This window comes from Filicampus tigris, chromosome 20 (genome assembly GCF_054856515.1).
Source record: "Filicampus tigris isolate MCC_2025a chromosome 20, RoL_Ftig_1.0, whole genome shotgun sequence".
Classification (NCBI taxonomy): domain Eukaryota; kingdom Metazoa; phylum Chordata; class Actinopteri; order Syngnathiformes; family Syngnathidae; genus Filicampus; species Filicampus tigris.
Genome location: NC_141236.1, coordinates 14,169,451 through 14,192,168, shown reverse-complemented (window position 1 = coordinate 14,192,168; position 22,718 = coordinate 14,169,451). Strand labels below are relative to the sequence as shown.

The window sequence follows — 22,718 nt, the reverse complement described above, 5'->3', positions numbered from 1 at the left end:
GCATAAACAGATTATGTGTTGCCGTAGGCGATAGAAAGTGTCATGATCAGGAAAAACGATGAAACGGTTCATGGAGTGACTGACGAAGCCCATGTAAAAAAGGCCAATGACGCTCAACTCCAGCCGTGAGGTGAGTCAGCCTTGCTCGTGTCATATTTCAAAGTTGTGCTGAACCTGTATGTGGCATTAGATTATTTTGTTATCAAAGCAAAGATGTCATTCGTTATGAAGCCTCCTGCGATGTTCATTCCTCAGGAACACCCTGGGCATATTTAATTACCTCTCAGTTTCAGAAATGCAAATCCCATTATTCACGCCACTACTAAGTAATTTCATTGCCATATGTGAAATGAACCATTTTCATGGTAGATGTTTGTACTTTTAACTCTGAAATATGACCCGCAACCACGGTAATTTATAACGAAATTAAAATGAACTATAATGAAACATCCCAAACTATTACATCTACTATCCATTAAAAAAAAACAAAAAAAAAACATGCGTAATCTGAGTTACACGGGTGGTCGTGGAAGGAAATGAAACGTACGCCAAGTCGTCAGCGTACCAGCCTCGGTGTGCCTTTAGAGGTAATTCCGGTGGCGATTGTGCAAATGTTTTCCGCCGCTCGATGACAGCAGATTAAAGATAAAGCGGGTTATATATAGCCTGTAATCCCCGGCGGCGAACAGCTGGCCAGTGGGGGCCTCACAGCAGCAGCGGGGGGTAAAAGGACGCATTGGAGATGTGAGATTTGCAATAACATGTTTAAAGATTAGAAGTGAGACATGAAGGCGAGCCATGTTTAAGTGAGGATTAAAAGATGCGCTCGAGTGCACGCGTTCAAAGTGCGGCCGACCGCTTGATGCCACCGTCAGTCGTGGAGCCTTGCGTCATGTGACCGCAGGGAAACGTGGTGAGCTGGAGTATGATGGAATGCCCTCTTGCACGTTGGCACTGATGGGGAATTTGGAATACACATACGGTGACGCCCGCTTAGATTTTTCCTCAGTGACGTGAATGGAAATGCCATTACTTCATTCCGGACAACCAAACTGTAATTAAAAAAAAAACACAAAAAAAACTAGCACTCTATAATAGTGGAATTTATTCAAACTTACTGTCTCAACATAAATTAATTTGAATTATTTTATTAAATTAAATCGTGTGCCACCATCTAGTGGCCGACAGTGAAATGACACTGTCATAAATGACACTGTTTTTATCCATTTTTACTTAGACCGTGTGCCCCCTGATACATTTTTTTTTCCAGTCCAACTGCGCTAAAACAACTGACAGTGTGGAGACTGTGCTTTGAAAACGGCCGAGGATGTGTTAATCATTGCTGTGTTTTAATTTTAATATGCTTAGGTGGACACACTCATCCCCCTCCCTAAAATTGCAGGGATTTTTTTTTTGTCCTGTTGTTTTTTTTGTTTTGTTTTTTTCCCTTTCATGCTGGCATTCCTAAAATAGGTTAGCACTGCTTGTGTTCATTTGAATGCTCTAATTTGATGTCGCTAATGGCGCTAATTAGACGCGTCTCCCCAACTGGCCGCAAATTGCACTTGGCCGGTCAAAATGTCTAAACGGCGACGTGTAAGTCACGTTGTCACATCAGAGGTTATTCTGGGCGTTGACATCATCGATGTCAAACGGGACCCTGGATGAGTTTGCGTGTGCGCATGCTTTCTGTTTGCCCTGAGGTTAGTCGATTTTTGTGGTAGTTCATCAAGCTCTAATTTTGGATTGATGTTTTCCCGTTCCGAGAGAGAGGCCATTAATTACTGCTAATCACTCTGGGGAAACACGCATGCACGCTGGCCAACACACACACGCGCGCGCGCCCACACTTCCACACACACTCTATATACCCTATTTCATCTTAATGGTCATAATAAACTCTGTTGCAAACAAAAACAGCAGCACCTACAAGACTCTGTCGTATCGAGCTCCATCTTTTGTCGAGACTGCGTCCTTAACGACAATGTTGTGTACGCTCCCGGCCATGACTAGCAGAAATCCAGATGTACACTTTTGGCTGACATATCATGTGTCCTCTTTTCCGTTCTGTCTTGCTCTATTTATAGCTGGTGTCGAGCCCCGCCCCCTGCCAGACAGTAGCACGGCGACTAAATGATTGACAGGTCAATGCAAGCGTCCGTCCTTCTTCCTCTTAACCTTCTCCCTCTGGCATCACCTCTGTCTGACTGCTTGTTTCCAATGAGACGGGCGCACAACACACTTCTTTGTTGCCGAAGCTGCTTCTGCGTTCAAGCTTTTGACATGTCATATGTGGAACGCTGTTACCAAGCACCGGTCCTGCGTGTTTGTGCGCGCATGTGTGCACAAATGAGTCAAGTGTGACTGTGTGTGAATTAATGCATGTGTGTTTGTGACAGTCCATTTGTGTGTATGAGTGTGTGGATGAATTAGGGCGAATGAATGAATGAGTGTGTGTGTGTGTGCATACAGTATGTGCCTGTGGTGTGTGTGCCTGCGTATGGCTGCTATCGGGCTAACAAACACGTGTCGCTGATGCCGGTTGCCATGACGGTGTCACTGGCAGCCCGCTGGCAAGAGGAAATGAAAAGGAAAAGAATGATGATAGAATAAGGAACACGCACACGCGCACACACACAGATATGCCCTGGTAATTCGGTCGCGGATAAAGAGCTGCCACGGCTACTTTTCCTTGCTGCCCTCAGTCTCCTCTTGGATGTGCGAAACCCATGTTTCATGAATGAATTTTTTTTTTTCAGTGTTTGAACGCCATTATCTTTGTCTTATGTTATCATGTGTCAAAGTGTTAAAATAAAATAAACCAGCAAAAAATTGCCCTATTTTTGCAGATTTTTAAAAGACCAAATATCTGATTAAATCAGACAGCCGATTAATCGGCCAGGCCCTAGTCCACAGATACTCTTTGTATTCCACAGTCTGCAGTGCTCCTTTTTCTTTCCTGCAATGTCCCCTTGGACAAAATCTTGCCCTGTTGGTCTCATTTCAACTGCTGCACTCAAGACAGCCAATCTGTCAGAAAACTATGATGATGATGATGCTCTTCGTAACATTCTCGATAAGGAATAACCTAAACTCGAAAGTAAGTGTAAAGGTCTTCCAAGGCCAATTAAGCGGACAATAATCAGGATTTTATTTTTTATTTCCCTGAGGGAGCCATCCCGAGGGATCAATAAAGTGAAGTCGAAGTCTTTGTCCTTCTTTATGACAAATGTCAGTCAAGCTTTAAAAAGACGACGGCTGCCAAAAGTGAAATGGACGGAAAGCTTCTTCCTGAGCCTTTAGCTGCGTCTTTTGAAATGGCCGCTCAGTCATTTGATGACACGCCAATGGTTTCAATTATGACGAAGCTGGCGCACGTGCAACTCGGTTGCATTAGCGTAATTGTATCTGGCTTCGGGAGTTGCGAAAAAAAAAAAAAAAAAAAAAGGACGAAATTGACTTAGTTGAAATAGTCTCCTCAGACCAAATTCCCAGTTTGGTGCCCAGAATGTGCCCACTTCCACCTTTTTGATTGGAACGAATGGCACAGAACTGCTGAATTGGTCGAAAAAGAGCGCATAGAATGAGATGTATGCGCTCCATATAAGTCACCTCCTGTCTCAGCAAAGCTCCACGAAGGCTCCGCCACACTTCCCTTTCCCTCCGTATGAAAACGTGCCGGAGTGCATCTGGGAAGCGGCTCGTTCGAGGACGCCAATCGGAAGGGACAAATAGCGGCCGCGATAGAAGATGAGCCGTGCTATAACTCACTTGCTCGTGGGCTATTTAGGCATTGACTCACTTTTCAGGACTGCGTGCGATTGGGCGTACATGCTGATACTTCTGAACTGGAAAAGAAATGACTTTATTAAGGCAAAATTGACTGATTCGAATTGCTTGTATACAAATAGTCGGGTCTCTGGGGTGCCTGCCCCACCATCAAGTGAGACATTCAACGAGGAAATCGTTTGTGTGCGTGTGTGAGCGTGTCAATTTGAATCCCGAAACACGTCGCTGGCTTTTAATTTACCGGTGCCGGCTGTCACACGTGATTGAATAACAGCTGGTGAAGCAGCATGTGGCTCAGGCTTTGTTTCATCCATTCTTTTCCTAGTAGAAAGTTGTACTTGTGATCAAGAGGCAGCTCGATTGGAAGCTAGTTGTGACATTCCACGCATGTCCGGACAATCTGGAAAGATGGACCCGAATCCTAATGCCTCGTTGTCCAATTCTGTACTGGACCAAATTTTGCTCGGCGGAGGGAGGTGTGCGCGTTTTCGGTTGTTGCGCGCTCCATTTGGCTTTGATTTCAGCCTTGCTTGCCGAGCGTGATGAATGATCTTGGAGTGCGGAGGTGCTGACTGGTCTCAGGAAGTCCAACAGCTGATTGGCCGCCAAGTTGAGACATCACTCTCTTTGCTCCAAGTCCTCTCGGCGTGAGGAACAATTACTTCCGACATTTATCAGCGGACGCTTTCTTCCTAACGATTAGGGCGACCACGCGGCGGACATTAATCACTAAAATGGCTTGTTGCGGTTTTACTCGTTAGACTTTATTCTCTGTCATAGTTTTACTGTAGAGTATCAACGTTGTCTTTTTCGACTCTAAGCACATGTTGTTTTAAAGGGAGGCCAATAGCTGCTTTTATGGGGTTTGATTACCCACTGTGATAGATGTTTGGCAAAAGTATTCATTTGATTCTTCGGACGTTAAAGCTTCCTGCAGCAGCCATCAAATGTTGACCAATTTCAAGTGTTGCAAATGGCTTGCGCTCTTCAAGGAGGTAACGTCAATAGATGAACAAACTGAAAAATGATCATTTTGGAGGTACTTTTGGAAGTATTCTTCCGCCCGACGGCAGTGATAGATTTGTGAAAAAAAGATTACATTTACCAGATTGTGACATCGGAGGTTTTGGACCAACTCCAGTGATATATAATATATCAGTAAGTAAGTAATTATATTCTGTATCCACAGGAGCGCATTTCTGGTCTCTGTACTGTATTTCGCAGTCTTTCACAGACGCAGAAAAAGGCTCCGTCCATTTTGTAACTCCAAGTTGGCGAGTGCGGCCGTTGTATTTGTTTTAAGAATCCCGTTTTACTATCATTTTTGCCGGCGAGGTACCGCGGTACTTTTGTAGTACCGGAACACTGTTCAACCCTTTGCAGGAGTACAATGGCACCTTGACTTACCGGTTGAATGCAGTCTGTGACCAAGATCGTAACTCGATCAAATCGGTTGTCCCCGTCTAATAGAAGCAAAATGAGACTAATCTGTTCCAGCCCATAAAACACATTTTTTGTCACATATTTTCAGAGATGGCGCTGTATTGTTTAAAAAGTGTAATTGCTGTTGTATTCGTGTGCTCGATGTGTGCCTAGTGATTTTGTGAGCGTGAATACGCAATTTATCTGCTGCTTTTTCAGATCTGAGTAAATCTATCCCTGGGTGTTTCTCAGTGTTTATTATACTAATACAGAAATAACTGCCACGCCACTTTATAAAAGAGGAGCATCGCATCCGTCATTGTTATGGCAAAAGCCGCATCGCCTACTTTAGGAGTCTATAATATTGACATGTTGACTTATCTTACTCAGCTACCACAGTCTTGCACAGAAATTAGGAAGGCTCTGGATGGTAAACATCTCCTACCTGCAGCATGTCCTAAATTCTTCAAAGCAGGTTAGTATATTTCATTATTTTTGTAGCCTCATTCTGGGTTGAATTACAGAGACTGCTGTTGCCACCAGGGAGGATGGCTCAGTCGATCAGGCTTCATTAAAGAGCAAAAAAATGATACGCCGCGACGCGCTATTAATAAAAAGCACACAGAGCGACGCTTTCGAGCGACAACGCGGCGGATTGATCGTCGGCCCGTGCAGAGATATTGTGGCAATCTCCACTCGTAATGAATTAAATCCGTCACAATGTGGTAGAAGTTCTATCAGTCGTCATGTGAAAGAATAAAAGCGCTCTGTTTTTCTCGGCGAATCCTCAAGATGGTCGCTAAACGCGGCCCGCCAACATTAGCTTCCATAGCCAAAGATATTTTAGTTTTGTCTACATGTGTTGCCCCACGTGTGTGCTCATTGTCTGTTGCCTAAAGGCTTTCACACCACAACATGGAAACGCGCCCTTGGATGAAAAGAAATGTTTAAGGGTGTTTTTTTTCTTCCCCGAGTACTCATTGATTTGGTGTGCACCATCAGGAAGACGGTCAAGCCAGCCACGGCTGCATTGCTCCTGCTATGCATGATGATAACGCGTAGTGAGAAGGTCGACTTCAACAACAATCATTAATTGTCGGACAAACGGACTTCCAAATAAATAAATGGAGCATACGGCATATAAGTTGTTCCGGTAAGATGATGGGTCTGATTCCATCCCTCTATTACTCACCTTTTGTTTCTTATCATGAAGCGACTCGGCCGGTTGATTTCCAAGCACTCGTCTGGTTTGAATCCGCCGTCTTAGCCTGGCTTTGTAAGGCGTCGGCAGGTTAAAGGCGGGTTAATTGGCTCCCAACTTCTGACACCTTTGATGCCCCTGAGCACTAAGCAGATGCAAATCACGGCCAAGGAAATGGATCTCGCCCATCATCTCCCACTTATCCAGGAGGGATGTGAGGGCCCACTTAAAAGGATTTAAAGCAATGAAACATTCTGATGCATCTCTTGCTTTGCGCGCTACGTACGCCCAAGTGCCTCTCCGGAGTTGATGAACGATATGAAAGCCCATGATGATGACGATGGCCAGACATAAAAAAAGGTTTATTTCGTCTCTTTGGCAGAGGAGACAGACGGCTTTATTTTGTGTAAAACAAGCAGCTTTTTGCCACTTGACATGGTGTTGCAATGTTTTTATGCACTTGACGCACTGAAATTGGATGAATGAATGTACTCCTGCTGATCACATTTTGTCTATTGAAAGGAGCTCTATTATGGAAAATTAACTCTTTTTGCATGATGCTTCAGGTCATTGTCCGTCTGCACTGTGAAGCACAACACACCCTTTTCAAATTCAGAGCAAATAAATTGGAACATGATGCAACTCGTGGACTCCGGCCCATTTTGGAGCAACCTAGGTCGTTACTAACAGCTAACCAGCAGCCTCCCGATTGCGTTCCTCTCTCGAAACAGGAAAGAGTTGGTGGTGCTTCACAGTCCAAATGGCTCCTCCACTTTTGCTTCAATTATCGTCTTTAAGTGTCGTGTATAACGTCTGCCGTGCATTTCTAGAGGGACGTGTCTGCTTCGCGACCCCAGTTCTCCAAGTACAGGGCTTTCCAATTATCAGCCTTTCTCCAAATAATTGTTGCGTTAAAGGGACTTTTAAGTTAACTCGTTATAAACGTGCCAATTTTTGCACACCTGGCTACGGAACAGCTGAGTAGCCAATTGTCCTATTACTTTTTTGTTAATGCCAAAATACGTTGTAGCGATCTACAGACATTAATACATAAAAAAAAAATTAGTCTCTGGTGAGATTGACGCATATGTCTACTTGAAATAGTGGCTAAGATCAGTCAAATGTCTAAAGTGTCAGCAAACGCGTCTTCTCGCTTCATGAAAACCGAACAGATATTATGTATTGGTGATGATATCAAGCTCTCTTTTAAAGGAAATGCATCAGCTTGAGGACTTTTTATCTTTTTTTTGCAGTTAATGTGTACGATTATTTATGAACGAATATGTATTTCAGCTGTAGTAGGCTCGTAATTGGACAGGCCTTTCATCTACTAACGTGTGCTACTTTTCAATATGGCTTTCCTCAGCGAGGCGATCAAAGCAGACGCTGATTTAAAATGACACGGGAATATGCGTGTGTGTGTGCACAGCTATGATTACTCATCACAAAAATATCAGAGAGAACATTAGTACCAACCCCAAATGTGTGTCTTTATCATGTTTCCCCCTCAATGTTTAACCACATTTATATCATTATGTACCTTTTTTTTTTTTTTTTTGCCATCAAGTTTGTCAAGACCACTTTCCGTCGACCTAGTTTATCCCAGGTTGCACTTTTTTAGGAAAATGTCCAAAAATGAAAATATCTGTTTTACATATCCGAGTATGACATTTTTTTGGAAACATGAGAATTACACAAGTGTGTGTGTGTGCTAAGCTGAGCAATCTTTGAACTAAAAAAATTGAAACAACTTTAAAGCACTGAGCAATATTTTTTCGAATAATAGCACATATAAGTAACGACAGGGATTATAAATGAAATAAAAAAATAAAGGGAATGGAATTTTATTAAACATGTAAATCGTTCGGGTTGTATAAAAATGGCCAAGTGAAAAAAAGAAATCTTTATTGTGAATTAATATGATTATAATCATTATTTGGATTTTTTAAAAACTGTTTTTGTTTCATACATACAGTATGTCTGATAGCAGCGAATATGATTTTTACACTTTTGGAATGCGTTTTTAGTTTTCAGAGGTATTGACATTTCTGACATTGACGGTGAGAAATGTGGGTCTGATCCCGGGTGAGAAACTGGATGAAATCCCACGCCTGTGACCTCATCACATGTTCAATGTGTGTGATTGTCGAATTGAACACGGGAAGAAAATTGAGTGCTAAACATTCTGTGTCATGCACACACGGATAAACCTTGGGACGTCTCACTGATTATCAATCCTGTCCAAAAACACAATATAACAGCGCACATCACCTGGAGCAGGTAAGACTCATGATGTAATAACACGACCCAAATTTTACAATTCAGCCTGTAAATGCAGTTGACTGCTCCTGACAGTTTTTAGCTATAACCGCTATAGGTCCAAATCCACCACGACTGAAAATGTAAAGAAGTCGATAAAGGAAAACATTAGTATGTCGTGATATAACATCTCACCTTCCTTCCTAAGCCGGTGGTCGGAGCTAAACGCAGGAGATGAGGAGGCAGTGGAGGATGTGCTGTCTATGACGAAGAGATATACATTATGCCCCACAAGTCCAATATGCTCCGCGCCCACTGTGTCAGCATCATCTCCATCGCCTGTGCTGGTCTTATTAGTATCGACACCCTCAGCGTGGACGCTATAAAGAAACCAAGCGGTGATGCGCGCACTCCTGGGCTTGTTTGTTGTGGGCGAAAAGGAGTGCACCAGCTCTCGGTCAGAATGTTGATTCCCACTTGGAACTAGGGCTGAGCCTATGGAATATTCCAGAAATTGGCTATAAATAGATTTTGCATTACTAAACAACAATTACAATGTAAAACGCGCATGCGTCCACAACACTGTAGTGTCTGTGACTTTGACTGTGTGTGGCTTTAAAGGGCGCGGCCTGGCCTGGTGAGTGACGTGGGAGTCGCTTGTGTCAGTTGTGGCTGTGCAGCTATCATACAAAGTATGAATGTGCTTATTAGGCTTAGCTTACTAGTTTGTTTTGAACAGACATTCAAGACCTGATGGTGGTTGCTTGTAGATTTTTTTCTTTCTTTTAGTTTAGGCTATGTGCGGAGGAGAAGTATTTCAGGATTTTGAAGGAGGTGCATGCTTTAAAAAGTTTGGAAAAGAGCGCATTGTGTGCCTGACAGATTTATAGTGCGTTTGACTGTACTTGCTGTTTGACTTGATCTACAGCAGAGGACATTCTTTATTTAGCAGCAAAGCTTTATGGTTCTGCCGCTTGTTTTTCTTCCTCCTCCTCTGCTCGTTGCATCATTAGCAAAGGATGTCTCTTCTGGTGTTGCGGCAATTAATCTTGACGTGATGTATGTAAAATCCAATCTGTAATCTTGTTACTCCATCTGAACAATGAATTGGATTTAATGAATTTAATTGACATCCCAGTGGAGTATGATGCAGTTTTCAAATTTCCAAAAATGCAGCAATTTTGGAAAAACTTTTTCTGTCTTCTTTATTTATAGTGTCTAGATGTGTTTTTTTTCTTTACACTTGTAAAATAGTAAAATAGTGCATTGCTTATGAAATCCATGCAGTCCATCCATGTTTCAGGAAATTCAACTTGATTTATTAAATGCACACATTTTGAACTCTTCCCCCGAAAAAGCTGCCTGTTGAGCTCAAAGGAAGCGTCCTCATATTGTACTACAAACAGAATGGCTGATAAAAGTGGAAGGAGGGCGGGGGTCTTATCATTCCCCCCGCGGTCCTCCACCAAAATTGCAGGTCCCGCCCAGAGGCGACTCCCTCGAGGGTCCGCGCAGGATGTGTTGTTGGCGCGACACGCCCTGCTCGAAACTTTTTGACTTCACAATCTCTGCCGCTTCCCCCATTTGCTTCGTGCAGCGATTTTTGGACGTTGATCTGCGTGCTGTCCCGTCAACACGAAGCACATTATCTATTGATTTGTGTCTAAATTTAAGATCTACATCTCCCTCATGTGTCAGCTCCCCATTCCCAGCAAGGCTCTCTCTAAGATCTATGGATTTTTTTTTTTTTTTTTTTTAAATCACTAGCGCCCTTGCAAGGCCTGTTAGTACCTCTTCTTTTCTATACTGAAGGCAAAGATGTTTGAATTAAAAGGGCAAACGCTGGGTATACTGAATATTTATGAAGCAAAAAAAATAATATAAGAAGGAATATAAGATATATGAAGCGGATGCGTGTGTGGAGGCGGTGGCATAAAGTGATGTTTATGAATGTGCGAATTGGAAAATGGGTGATTTAAAGGCGGGCTTGTTATCATAGAGCCCGATGGAATGTTTTGCTTTGGTGGGGGCGAGCGTTTTGGAATTGGGACCTTTCTCACGCTACCTGCCACTAAAGCTCGCGTCTTATCCGGCTTCTATCGTTCTCCCACCCCAAACAAACCATCGCAAATAACATAAATATTGGAAAACTGGACATCATAGTGCTAAGCTGCGTGTTTGTGTTGTTCTCTGAATTTTCTCCGTTTGTTTTTCATTATTATTCTTGAGATATTTAATTCGCTATTTCAGGGCTTTCCCATTGTCGGAAAAAATTCGAAATAAAAGAAACCATCAAATTCGACATTTTTGAAAATTCAGCCCCTGGCAAATTTGCTTAAGCAACATGAAATTTGCAAGGAATGCCCCATCATGAGTAGACCCACAAAAAAGTCTCAAGAACCCATGCCCAAATTTTTGGTTCCTATGAGCCATTTTTGGGGCCCCACAGATTTCTTTTTGTTTTTTTAAACCGCAGCCCCAGAAGGCAGCGGATGAATTTTGGTTGTCCTGTCCCTCATAAGTAGACCCACAAAAAAGTCTCATTAACCCATGCCCAAAAAGACACACGAAGCCAGCCATTGTGGTTTAAAGCAACCATTTAAAGATTTTTAGCCATTTCCAGGCCACCGCGGATTTTGGGGAAAAACCCACGTCCCCCTCCAAAAACAAAGCTCAGGGAATCTGCCATTTGAGTTGTCAAGTGTCCCTTTACGGGTCAGTTTGGCCATTTTCAGAGGTCCGTCACTAAATATTAACCACGTACGCTAGACAGATGGGCATCATTAACTTGTGAAACATTCGAGTTTTCGTCCTTGCTTGTGTGGATGGCGCACGACGGCAGCAAAGATGGACCGACCCTTTCAATGCTACTTGCAGCTTTGATTCTGCTTCTTTCTCTTCAGCCTTTTTTGCAAGTGAGTCATCTCCCACCATCTGTCAGCCCTGTGCATCTTAAAGCCTCTTTCTTTGAAAGTCTCTTTTCATTCACATTAAAGACGCTTGGGTATCTTTAAACATCACGCCAACATGATTCGGATTGGTATTTGACTCGTCTTTTCCAACTCCTGGCTTGAAATGATATCAGGCCCCTGTGTGTGGCTGTATTCATAATCTTACTGATGCCTGGAGTACTTGGAGGACATCATTAATATTAAGATTACTCCCGTGAGGTCTCCTGTCACAATGTGTATCTGTCGGTTTGTATTCTACTGACAAAAATAGTGAAATTCTCTACATTTGATTAAATTGTCATAACTGTATGTTTTTATAAAGTACAATATTCGAGAGTGCAATTTTTCCTTATTAAAATACACATTGCAAAACTGTATTTTTGGGGGAAGGCAGTAACCGTCATTGCGCTTCGTTGTTACTCGACACAGAATAAGGCTCACGTTTTCGTTTTCCACCTCGATCTTTATCTCTCGAGTGTCTTGTTAGTGCTCCGGCAAAAGCGCTATGTGAATCGATAGCTGATTATCAGCGCCTACAGCAGCACGTTGGGTCAATTTTCCTTCTTGTTTCCAATCCGTTCTTGCGATGAATTGTAGCATCTTGAGTGCCATCTGACGGCTATGACCTGCGTCTCCGTTATTGGATCGCTGTTGGAAGATAGCTACGACCCTCACTTGTCTTTTCCGATGGCAGCTGTGTCGCGTCATGAGTAAATTTATGGTTAAACTGAGGTTTGCTACGATTTGCTTTGACTGTTCTCTTCATGCTGCGCTCATCTACTCGCACCGGAGATAACCTGGAGCATCCTAAGGGAGGAGTACAACAAGCCATTTGTTTTAAAGGCAGGATCATGTGAGGTCGCAAGCTTTTCGACTTCATCACGCGAGGTCGCCCGTTTAGTGGAAGCGAGCCCCGGGTGTGTTTGTGTGCCGGTGCCGCGTTTGTGATCCTGTTACATGCTTATTTAACTCTGCGTGGGCGGCATCGCTACTGCTCCCTCTCGACATCACATGGCAAACTGCTCTTTTGTCACTCCTGTTTCTGGATTTCTTTTCTATCTAGAAGCACCGCTATCATGTTGCAGTTATACACCGGTCAACAAATTTGTAATGTTTTTTTTTTTAATGAATTTGTAGGTGGTTTTTTTTTTTTTTTTTTTTTTTTTTGCGCTGATCCCGAATCTGCCCTCTTCCTTCCTCTTGCAAATTAGGTTTTCAATATATTTAATAATATTTGATTTAAAGATTAGCTTCAGCAACAGGTGGATTTTTTTTTCTGAAACGTCATAGTTATGAAAATACAACACATAATCTGTATTGCTCAAGCTTCTAATCTCAAAAACCTGATGAATACATTTTTAAAATCAGCGACATAAAGCCATCTCTGATTACAAATTATTTGATTGAGCAGTGGTATTAATTGTATTTGTGTGCAAATCACTATTTTACTTCTCAAATTTGGCTGTATCAAGCTTTTGTCTGACCAACCAATCGGTGGACGGGAAATTCTGACCGAAGAGAATGGATGTGTTGGCAGTAAATGAATACGGGGGGTGGGGGGAATATTGCTTGAAAAATACATTAAGTGGCATGAACAACAAACAGAAATTTAGCGTGTGACCACTTCAAGCATTTCAAAACACCCTCTATAATTTGTCTATTAAACATGTAATCATGTATTTTTCCATTAAATTAAAATCTCTGCATAAAAAAAGCACCCCAAAAACACATGTCGCCGTAATCCATTTTACATGGTTAAGTAGAAATTCCTCAAGCAGCGTAGTTGTCTGCATGAATCAAAAATGCTGTTTAAAGGGCCCGGAGTATGTAGATCTTTTTAATGAGCTAAGCGCACTTCAAAGTCTTCTCCTTATGAATATTCAACCTTGTATTTGTCTTTCTCGCGTTCTCACTCCAGCTCCCTTGGCCTGACAGCCATCTGTCTGCTTGTCTTTGATGTGCGCCACATGTCTCCACTTCTTCGGCTCCCAATGCCAACATACATTGTCGCATTGAGCGCATCTTTAATTTACGCGCCGCCAGAGTCCCGACGACCACGACCCGAGGGCCGGCAAGCATACGATAACTTTCGGTTTATACAGCGCAGGATAAGCGGTTCGGAAAACGTCCAGTCAGATTTCAATTGGTGTAACTCGCCGATCGGTGATCAACAAAGCCGACTAGAAATAAACGCAGCGAGTAGAAATAATCCATAATGTACAAAGTCTGGCACGGTTCAAATGTTCAAGTGTGAGTACGCCCTGCATTTCCTTTTTTTGCTCCCCTTGGACATTTGGCCTAGTGGCCCACTCATCGCTTCATCTCTCAGCCGTTTATTTGGCCCCGCAAACTTTGCGTCTCGGCCTCGAAAGCACGGGCGGGCGGGCAGCACGGGTCGGCCTCAGGAAGCCTGCGTGTCCAAGTTAGTTTAGGGGACAGACGGGGTGGGAGAGAGAGAGAGAGAGAGAGAGAGCGGGAGAGCGAGCGAGTGAGGAAGAGGAGGGGAAGGGGAAATTACAATAATAAACAGCTGTGAAAACCAGAGAGGGGGCTCGTAGTGGGCCGAAGAGCCGCCGAGGCAGCCAGCGGCGCGGCGAGACCCCCCCCCCCCCTCCCCAAGAACCCCTCGAGGAGCAAACATCTAAACGGGGATCTTTTGGTGAAAATTACGACGGCGATGAGCGAGGCGTCTTCTCCGAGGAGATAATATCTGGCGAGGCTCGGACTCAGAAGATGGAGACGCCGGGCCGCCAGATGAACGCGTGGCCTTGGGCGCCAAGACCAGAAGAAAGCATTCTTTGACTAAGTGGTGGACGTGATTAGGAGGCACACACTGAGGTGACTCTTGGCACCTGATAGCTTCCATGTGCCTTTGGAGTTGTAATCCAGTTCAAGGCCGGACGTCCCTGGAAGGCTTCATGCCCACAAAAAAACAAGCGGAGGCAAGGAGGCGAAGCTTAGACATCCCTCAAGATACCCAGCGTCTTATCTACAATTTGCAGACTTCCATTCCAAGATTTGTTGAATTTACAACATCGCGTTCTTGGCTCTCCGACGGCACCGGTCGTCCACCTTAATCCCGATTCCGGATCATCCGCCCCCCCTCCACCCATGGAACATGCTGGGAACACGTTCACTGCATTGGAAGATCCATGAGGGATCTGACCTTCGCTGACCTGCGACCCGACCTGTAGGAAAGAAGAATGTAGAAGGGTTTGGCGGGAGTGGGAGGAGCCAAAGCACAGTTGCCAATATGATTGGTTTGAACTTCAGTTTGCACGAGCTACTTAGGAGGTTTGAACAGGTATTTATATCCCCAACTTCCTCGGCCTTAAGGCACCGCAAGTAAAAACTGTTTTTTTTTTTTTTTTTTTTACTTCGCCTACCCGCCGGGCGTGCACTTCCAATCGTAATTGCAGCCATTAAAGTAAGGAATCGCGTGAAGAGAGACATTTGCATGGAATTCGCCATACTTTTGCAGCATAGATGACGTATAACTAAAGACAAATCTTTGTTCCCATTTGAAAAATGACCTACGCAGCTAGAATGAATGCCACCGACGTGTCGTTATATATCCAGTCGGCTCCAAAAGAATTCTGAACTTTTGTCTCATGTTCATCTTTTGATCTGAAAACCACGTTTCTTCCTGTGACCGTGCCGTTCCAATACTTTTGGAGGAGACTGTATTCAGTTGATTTTTTTTTTTTTTCATTTCCACCACCTCACACTCAGACAGTGTATTTACATTGTCGCTGCATGCTATGAATGGTGAAACAGTTGCACCTGGTGGAGAAATATAAAAAATCTGTATCGCAAACCCGAAATCCAAATTTAAAGAACGTAAAGATTAAATTAGCCGCAGGCTAAAGTAAAGGTGGGTTCAAAAGTGTTGACTGCAAGTAGCCCACATCTAAACATGGCTCATTATCGCCTCCATGTGATGCACAAACCATTAACCTTTGGCTCTTTAACCACCCACGCATGCCTACACTAGTGTGGTGTTACTTTTTATTCATGTCTTTTTTTTTGCTTTTTTTTTTTTATTCAATCCAAGCATGCATTGCATGTCATCAATATTTTTCCATAGTTATTCATGGTGCCCCCAAACCGCCAAATATAATTAATTAGCATCCATTGCCCACGAATAGAACGTGAAATACGAGCAGACAGACAGCCTTTTGTTGCAAACTGAGTTATGGGCCTCATAGCGCACTAATATTTTGTTTGGACTATGCACACTGACTCGTCGTTCAATTGCTAAAAGGAGCTTTTGTAAATGAATGTATGCTCAAGCAATGCCCGCACGGTTTCTGTTTTCTCTCCTGGAGTGTGTGCGTGTGTGCTTATAGTAAGTGTACGTTAGTAGTGGGAGCCCAAGTTCAAAAAGGGAAGGGGAAGCACTCGGGTAATGACTTGAGTTGCGTCCAGCTGGCTCAGCAGCAGCGCATGAATCTTGCCTTTGCGCGCCGACGTGTTGACATTGGGTGGACGTGCCAAATATTTAGCGCGTGTCATAAACGCAGTGTTTATCTGCCTTTAACACCAAGCTTTTGTTATCTTCTAAGTGTTTTGATGTTGGAGGCGATCAAATGGATGACAGGAAAAAAAATAGGCGCCAGACTTACCTCACATCTGGCAACGAGAGCTGCGTCTGTTTGAATAAAATATGCGTACGCCGCTCACAAAAAGTTAGGGTATTGGGATTTTGGATGCGCCTTTGTTGACACATTGCTTGTCAAATCCAACACGTTGTCAAACAACGTGAAGTACACATTGTATTTCAATAAAAAGTTAGCTTCATGCTAACACGAAATGGGAAACACCAGAGATGAGCTAATGAATAGCATCTGTGCCGTGGCGTTATCGCCCTACAAGCAACAGATATTCTGTTATTTTTCTCTCACCAAGTCTGCCAGTTGCATCTTTGTGCTCGCTGCTGCAGGCGGTAATATGCACACAAGCCATCCATATGCTACTGGGGCTTCTTTATTTAGTGTTCAAATGGCTCCAACGGAAGGGAGAGTCCCAGCAGAGAGCGGGCGGCAGGAAAAGTGGAGCGATTTTACACATCCCAAAATAAAACGTTTGACAGGAGCCTCGGTGCCCCGGTGGTGCGCTTATGTAAGACAGTAAACTCACGCTCATGTGATTCATTGTTCGCACCCCCACTATATTGCAGATTAAGTGTTCATCTGTAATGTTTTTTTTTTTTTTTTTTGTAACAGTAAATAGGCAAGCCAGAATTTATGGTTACACCCCTTCACTGTAATACAGCATCGCATTTTGTGGCTTGAACATTTGTTGTTGTCAAAGAATAGAGCTATATGCATATGAATTTGTTTGTAACATCCATGCTAATTTCCCTTTGCTCGTCTATTGCATTTTGCATTACATGTTAGCATGAAGCCAGTGGGCGAAATTGTATGGTTTGGTTGAACGTTTTGGTGTTTAAATATACAATGTTTAATTGTCTTGTTTTTTGTGTCAGTTTAACCTTGATTGGGTTTGTCACTAGTTAACGGATTAAAGAGGCTTCTTTTCATTTCCTTTAAGTGATTTTTTTTCCATTTCTTGTCCGCAGGAGAGAATACAGGCCTCAAGGAATCCTTAAATCAGCATGTTTGAATACATTTAAGTTTAAACGTGCTCACAACGTGGGAGGAGCATAACTATAAAATGATAAGCTGTCTGGTCGCTCGAGCACCGATTTTCTTCTGTCGCGGGTGGTTCTGGAACATATCCCCCGCGATAAATGGGGGTCTACTGTGGATGTGTTTTAGATGGACAAATTGTCGAGCTGTTCTCGACAAACACACACGCTAGCACAGTGGGATATTTTCCGCAGCAGTGATAAGAGCAAAGGCAGTGCGGAGGCAGACATTGCTCAGGGAGTTGCTCCCGGGTTGACATTCCGTGTCAAAGGAGATAAATTAAGGTCTTTACAGTCAACGAGGATCTCCAAGGCTTTCTGTAAAAATAAAAATTCGCCTCCTTCCTGCGCAACACCCTCGGCATGAATCCACCATTAGCTTTGTCGCGTTCCTGATGTATTCCGTTCAAGGGACTGACTTGTCTGACTTTGTCCGTGCAGGACATCCAGGCTGAGATCGACGCCCACAATGACATCTACAAGAGCGTGGACGGCAACAAGTCCAAAATGGTCAAGGCTCTGGGAAGCTCCGAGGAGGCCGTGTTCCTTCAACACAGACTGGATGACATGAACCAACGCTGGAGCGACCTCAAGGCCAAATCGGCCAACATTCGGTCAGTCAAAACGAACATTCATCCATCATCAATAGGGTCATTAGCTCATTATGCTCATTGGGGTCACGGGTGATATCCGAGCCGACTTTGGGCAAGAGACTTTGGGTACGCCCTGATAAGGTCTCCAGCCATCAAAGTCAATGAAATTACTGTTAAAAATAGTTTAGACCATGAAGCCCAGGGCCGCCTTACAACCTTAAGCGGGCTCGGGTAACAACCGCGCAACCATCGAGCCAGGATGAGTGCGCCCCACCTTGGTCCTCTAGCGAAGAGCTACTGCATATGTCAAACTTAGCCCCAAACGTACCAAAAACAAAAAAAAAGATGCAAATCCATGGCTGCCGAACCAAGAGTCTGCAGGGGTCCACTGTATTTCCAAAGACATAATCGTAATTTATAAGATGTAATGTAAAGATGTAAACCCTCAATTGCCCTCAAGGTTATTGTTTGCTCTTTCTAAAAATATGAAATGATGAATTTGAATGTAAATCTATGGCAATATACGTCAGCTTATCCAGGTCTCCCTGATGTTATATAAGAAATTTGAACCCACACATTAGGCCTAGTCAAAGACCACGATACTCCATTACCCCACCACTTAGCATGTTATTCATAATATATGACCCCAAAGACATCTCACCATTCACTGAGCTCAGGCCATAAAAGACGACACAGATGGCCTTTTTCTTTATCGAGCGTGACTCACATGCCCGTGAAATATTTATGCGTTCTGGGGGCGTTGTCCATCAGATACTGCACACCCTGTGTCTCAGGATGTCTGTTGCGTTGCCCCGGGGGCGAAATACATACACCACCACAGGCAGCCGAGAGACACATAAACTTCCGATGACACTGATAGACCCCGGTCAGTTGCGACCTCGCTAAAGGAAGGAGAATTTTTTTCATTTTTTTTTTTTTTTCCAAAGCACCATATTTCTTGGTGAGGGCCTGTGAAGAAAGTGTAAGTCGAATTAAAGGTGACAAGAGGCAGATGGAGATGCTCTGAGACCAGGATGGAGTGGAGAGAGAAGCAGCGGAACAAAGACAGGAAGGAATACTGAAGAGAACACTTGCACCAGGTTCACCTGAAACCCAAAAATGCAATCATCCTACTTTTGACACCTTTTTTCAACGTCAGTACAAAATCCCTGTTGCGGGTTTGCCAGCTCTTGAACTGTTGACGATTCTTTCAGCTGCGTATAGCCTCAAGACTAAATGTTCCACTTACATATTTAATCATATTAAAGCACACATAAACTTACTGAAGCACACGTTTAAAAGCATTCCTTAGCACCAGTCACCCTCCGCTCATACTGTCAAATATCAACAAATGATAAAAGCTGTACACCGAGCGCAACACCAAAGAGTCCGATTCTTTTGCGTTGTATTGTAAGTCAGGCTAAATCTGACAATGAAACTGTGTACAGCAACGGAGGTTGCATAACGTGGATGCCGCAAATTTCTAAACGGACGCTTCACCCTGGCAGAGCCCACCTGGAAGCCAGTGCTGAGCGCTGGTCCCGCCTGCTGGGCCTCCTGGAGGAGCTGTGGAGGTGGATCTGCATGCAGGACGAGGAGCTGGCCAAGCAGATGCCTGTCGGCGGAGACGTGCCCACCCTGCTGCAGCAGCAGAACCACTGCGCGGTACGTTCAAAATCTTTGCCTTCTCTTTCTTCTGTTAAGTCTTCTTCCAAGTCATTGCCAGATCGTTTGCGCTTGGCCCTTCCATTCTTTTGTTTATCCCGCATGTAACAAACACTGGCTGGTGTTGCTTCGTTAGCACGAGGGCTTTTTACACCAACGTCAATGTTTTTGGCCTGGTGAGTGACGCGGGACTGAGCGAATGACAGTTTCGAGTCGACGGGCCGCTCACTGCCTAATGCGTGTTGAGTTGCTCCGTGTGAGTTGTGGCCACAGGCAGCTTGTAAGCGAACGTGCTTGTGTTTGTTACCGTACAGTTTGTTTATTGAAGTAATTGAAAGTGCATGGCGGGTGTTTATTCTTGACCACCTGTGGAAGGATTATGAGTCCTTCTAACTAGCGGTGGTGGGCATATTAAACCGTTACAAGCAGCTTTTGATTGATCAAAGTGTTTTCCACGTTAAATATATGACAAAGAGCGTCACGAAAGAGAGAAAAGAAGACTGAGTATTTATTTGCATTTAGAAGTAGAAGCGATGACGTAATGTACGTACATGCACACGAATGCATGGCATGCATGCATGCGCACACTCTACTAAAATACTACTACTACTTTTAAATGGTGTGCCAATAGTTTTTAAAGATTGTCAAATGTAAAATTGTTACACTGGTATCGTAAATCCATTATTTTGCCATCAAAAGCGCATTTTTATTTTTGTTGGAGCTATTTTAAAGAAGAAAAGGACTGCGCAGATGTTTGATGCGTCACTCAAGCGAAATTAGCATCAAAGTCACCATTGAGCAGGAAATGTCTTTTCACAAAAGGCTTGTTTCCTGTGTTTTTTTGGTTTTACTGCTGAATTCTAAAAAATGCAATAAGGTTGTCAAAAAGATCTGCGATATAAAATGAAATAGACTTATGCATGATTAAGAAACCCGGCATACAGGGAAACCGCAAAAAGTGAACCGCGATATGGCGAAGCACAACTTTACAAAATATTAAAACCCCCCCCAAAAAAAATCCCAAATCACGTCACAGCGGAGGCTCACTGTGAATAATCCATTTTGTCGTTTTCATCAATCAAAAGCAGGCAGCCTAGCGGTTTGCTGAAACCGCAGGAACATCCCGTGCTTGTAAATCACTGCGCGGTAATCGCCAGTCTTATTATTCATCATCAAGCCGGTCGTCAGGCACGTCCCGTTAAGATGAATTGCAGTTTGCGGCAGTCCCCTACCAAAATAAACAATGTTTTGTGCGTCCTTGGTTATTAATCGGCAGTTTTATTGCAGGCAATCAGCAGCCGGCGGGTATATAAAACTTATTTCAATGCAGTTGAATAATCAACCGCGCCGGTTTATCTTCCGCATCATTGTTTAGTTCAACCCCTTGTCCCACACGGTATCATTCCTTGTGTCTTAAGTAATCAAAGTTGACCCGTTTATAAGTTTGTCTTCATTGGCGTCTGTCAGCCGTTGCAATTATTTATTACAAGCGCTGGATATTGTTGACATGTAATTGCATTCAGATGGATGAGGCAGCCTGTGGAGACCACAGGTGGAGACCACGCCGGCCGCTACTTTCGCTGAGCTCGCGCTCGTCTCAACATTGTTAGACGCTCGCCAACGTCGACGCGCGTCACGCCCATTGCGCGCCCATAACTCACAACTTCCTGTAATATTCTTTATGGAATTCCCGATGCCTAAAATGTAGAGATTATAAAATAATAAATAATCATGGTCGAAAATAGAATAAGGAAAACTTGACATGTCATTTGCACTGATTAGGAAAGCCGGTCATTTTCACTTCGGGGTGTACTCGCTTTTGTTGCTGGCGTTATAGACACTGAGATTTGTTTTTTTTTGGGTGGCGGTAAATTTACACTGTCACTGTTTCACTCGCTACTTTACAGCAAAGTGTCATATCTTCAGTGTTTTGGCATGAAAAGGCTTAACAAAACATTTACAAAGATGTGTGGGGTGTACTTAATTTTCCGCAATGCTGTATTAAGGCAAACAAAGGATGTCCTATGGTGCAGGCCAGTTTCCAACAGAGAACAATAAATGTCTTGGCTCTCTTAACCTTAACATCATGAGAGAATCATCAGTCACATTCAAGAGCACATTAAGAGAAACAATAGATGACCCCCACAATGTTCCTTCAGAAATATTGCTGACCTGTGCCAAATAAATTGGGTTCAGTATTGCCTCTCTTTTATATTGTTATCTTTAATAATGGCAGACAGAACCTGAAGGTTTATATAATGGGCTATAATTATGATCTAAAAATATGTTGGCGCGGGGACCGCTTAGCAAGGTTAGCCCTGAGCGCTAGCCACTGACCACTATATGCGATGCCGTTTGTTAAGTCTTAAAAGGTGAATTTGAAGATTGAAGTTGACTTTGAAGATAACCCACTTTTTATGGGATAATGACTACAATTAAAATGTGAGTTTTAATGGGCAAAAATCCAGACTTTGGGAGTTTCATTGACTTTTACACAGCTCTCAGTGTGATGTGGCACAGTTTTACACCACTGACAACCACTAATAATAAACACGACAGTGTCAGATCTAAAGTCAGATCCAAACATTGTTTTGTAAGGCCGCCTTTTCATGCAGCACTTGAATTGATTCACAGCGCTGACAAGAAAACACCACGTTCACCCCCATTTTATGTCCTTTTTGCACGCTCCTCACTATCAATATTGACTCTGTTTTATATAGCTGTATTCTTAATAGAGTGCAAGCAGTTTGAAGGGCCCCTCGGAATCTCTTGTTACTTTTTCTTCTCACCGATGAATCGCCGGGCCCATAAAAACATAAACACCACAATGAAATAGAATGTAAATAATTAAACAGTTCGTGCATCATGATTTTATGCTTGCATGCCCATTGACATTAGGTACATTCCCTTGTATGTGCCTGGGCCACTAGGGGGCAGGAAAATACAATTATCATAATAAATAAAGGGGAGAGCTTCACAAGTAAGTGACTCAGGAAGCTGCAGTATTAGCAGTTTTCACTGATGATAAATAATGTACATGCCTGTGATGTGAGTATTGTTATTGTTATTATATGTCTCTTGTGTGTTGCTGCACCGTTTGTATTCAAATATCCTTAGCTCAAAGGGTTATGTTAGAACGTAATTTGGGAGTGTCATCAACATCGATTGCACAATTTTCACACGTGCAC

At 43.3% G+C, this 22,718-nt stretch overlaps 1 protein-coding gene across 5 annotated transcripts in view; it reads left to right on the top strand.

Annotated features, from left to right (window-relative positions):
* The window catches only part of utrn (utrophin), a 114,822-nt gene that overhangs the window by 52,200 nt on the left and 39,904 nt on the right, over positions 1–22,718 (top strand). For all 5 annotated transcript variants that reach the window (XM_086019361.1, XM_086019365.1, XM_086019362.1 and 2 more), the window contains 2 exons: positions 17,714–17,886; positions 19,374–19,530. In XM_086019361.1, coding sequence (XP_085875487.1) covers positions 17,714–17,886; positions 19,374–19,530 — 330 coding nt within the window. The remainder of the gene's footprint in view (positions 1–17,713; positions 17,887–19,373; positions 19,531–22,718) is intronic.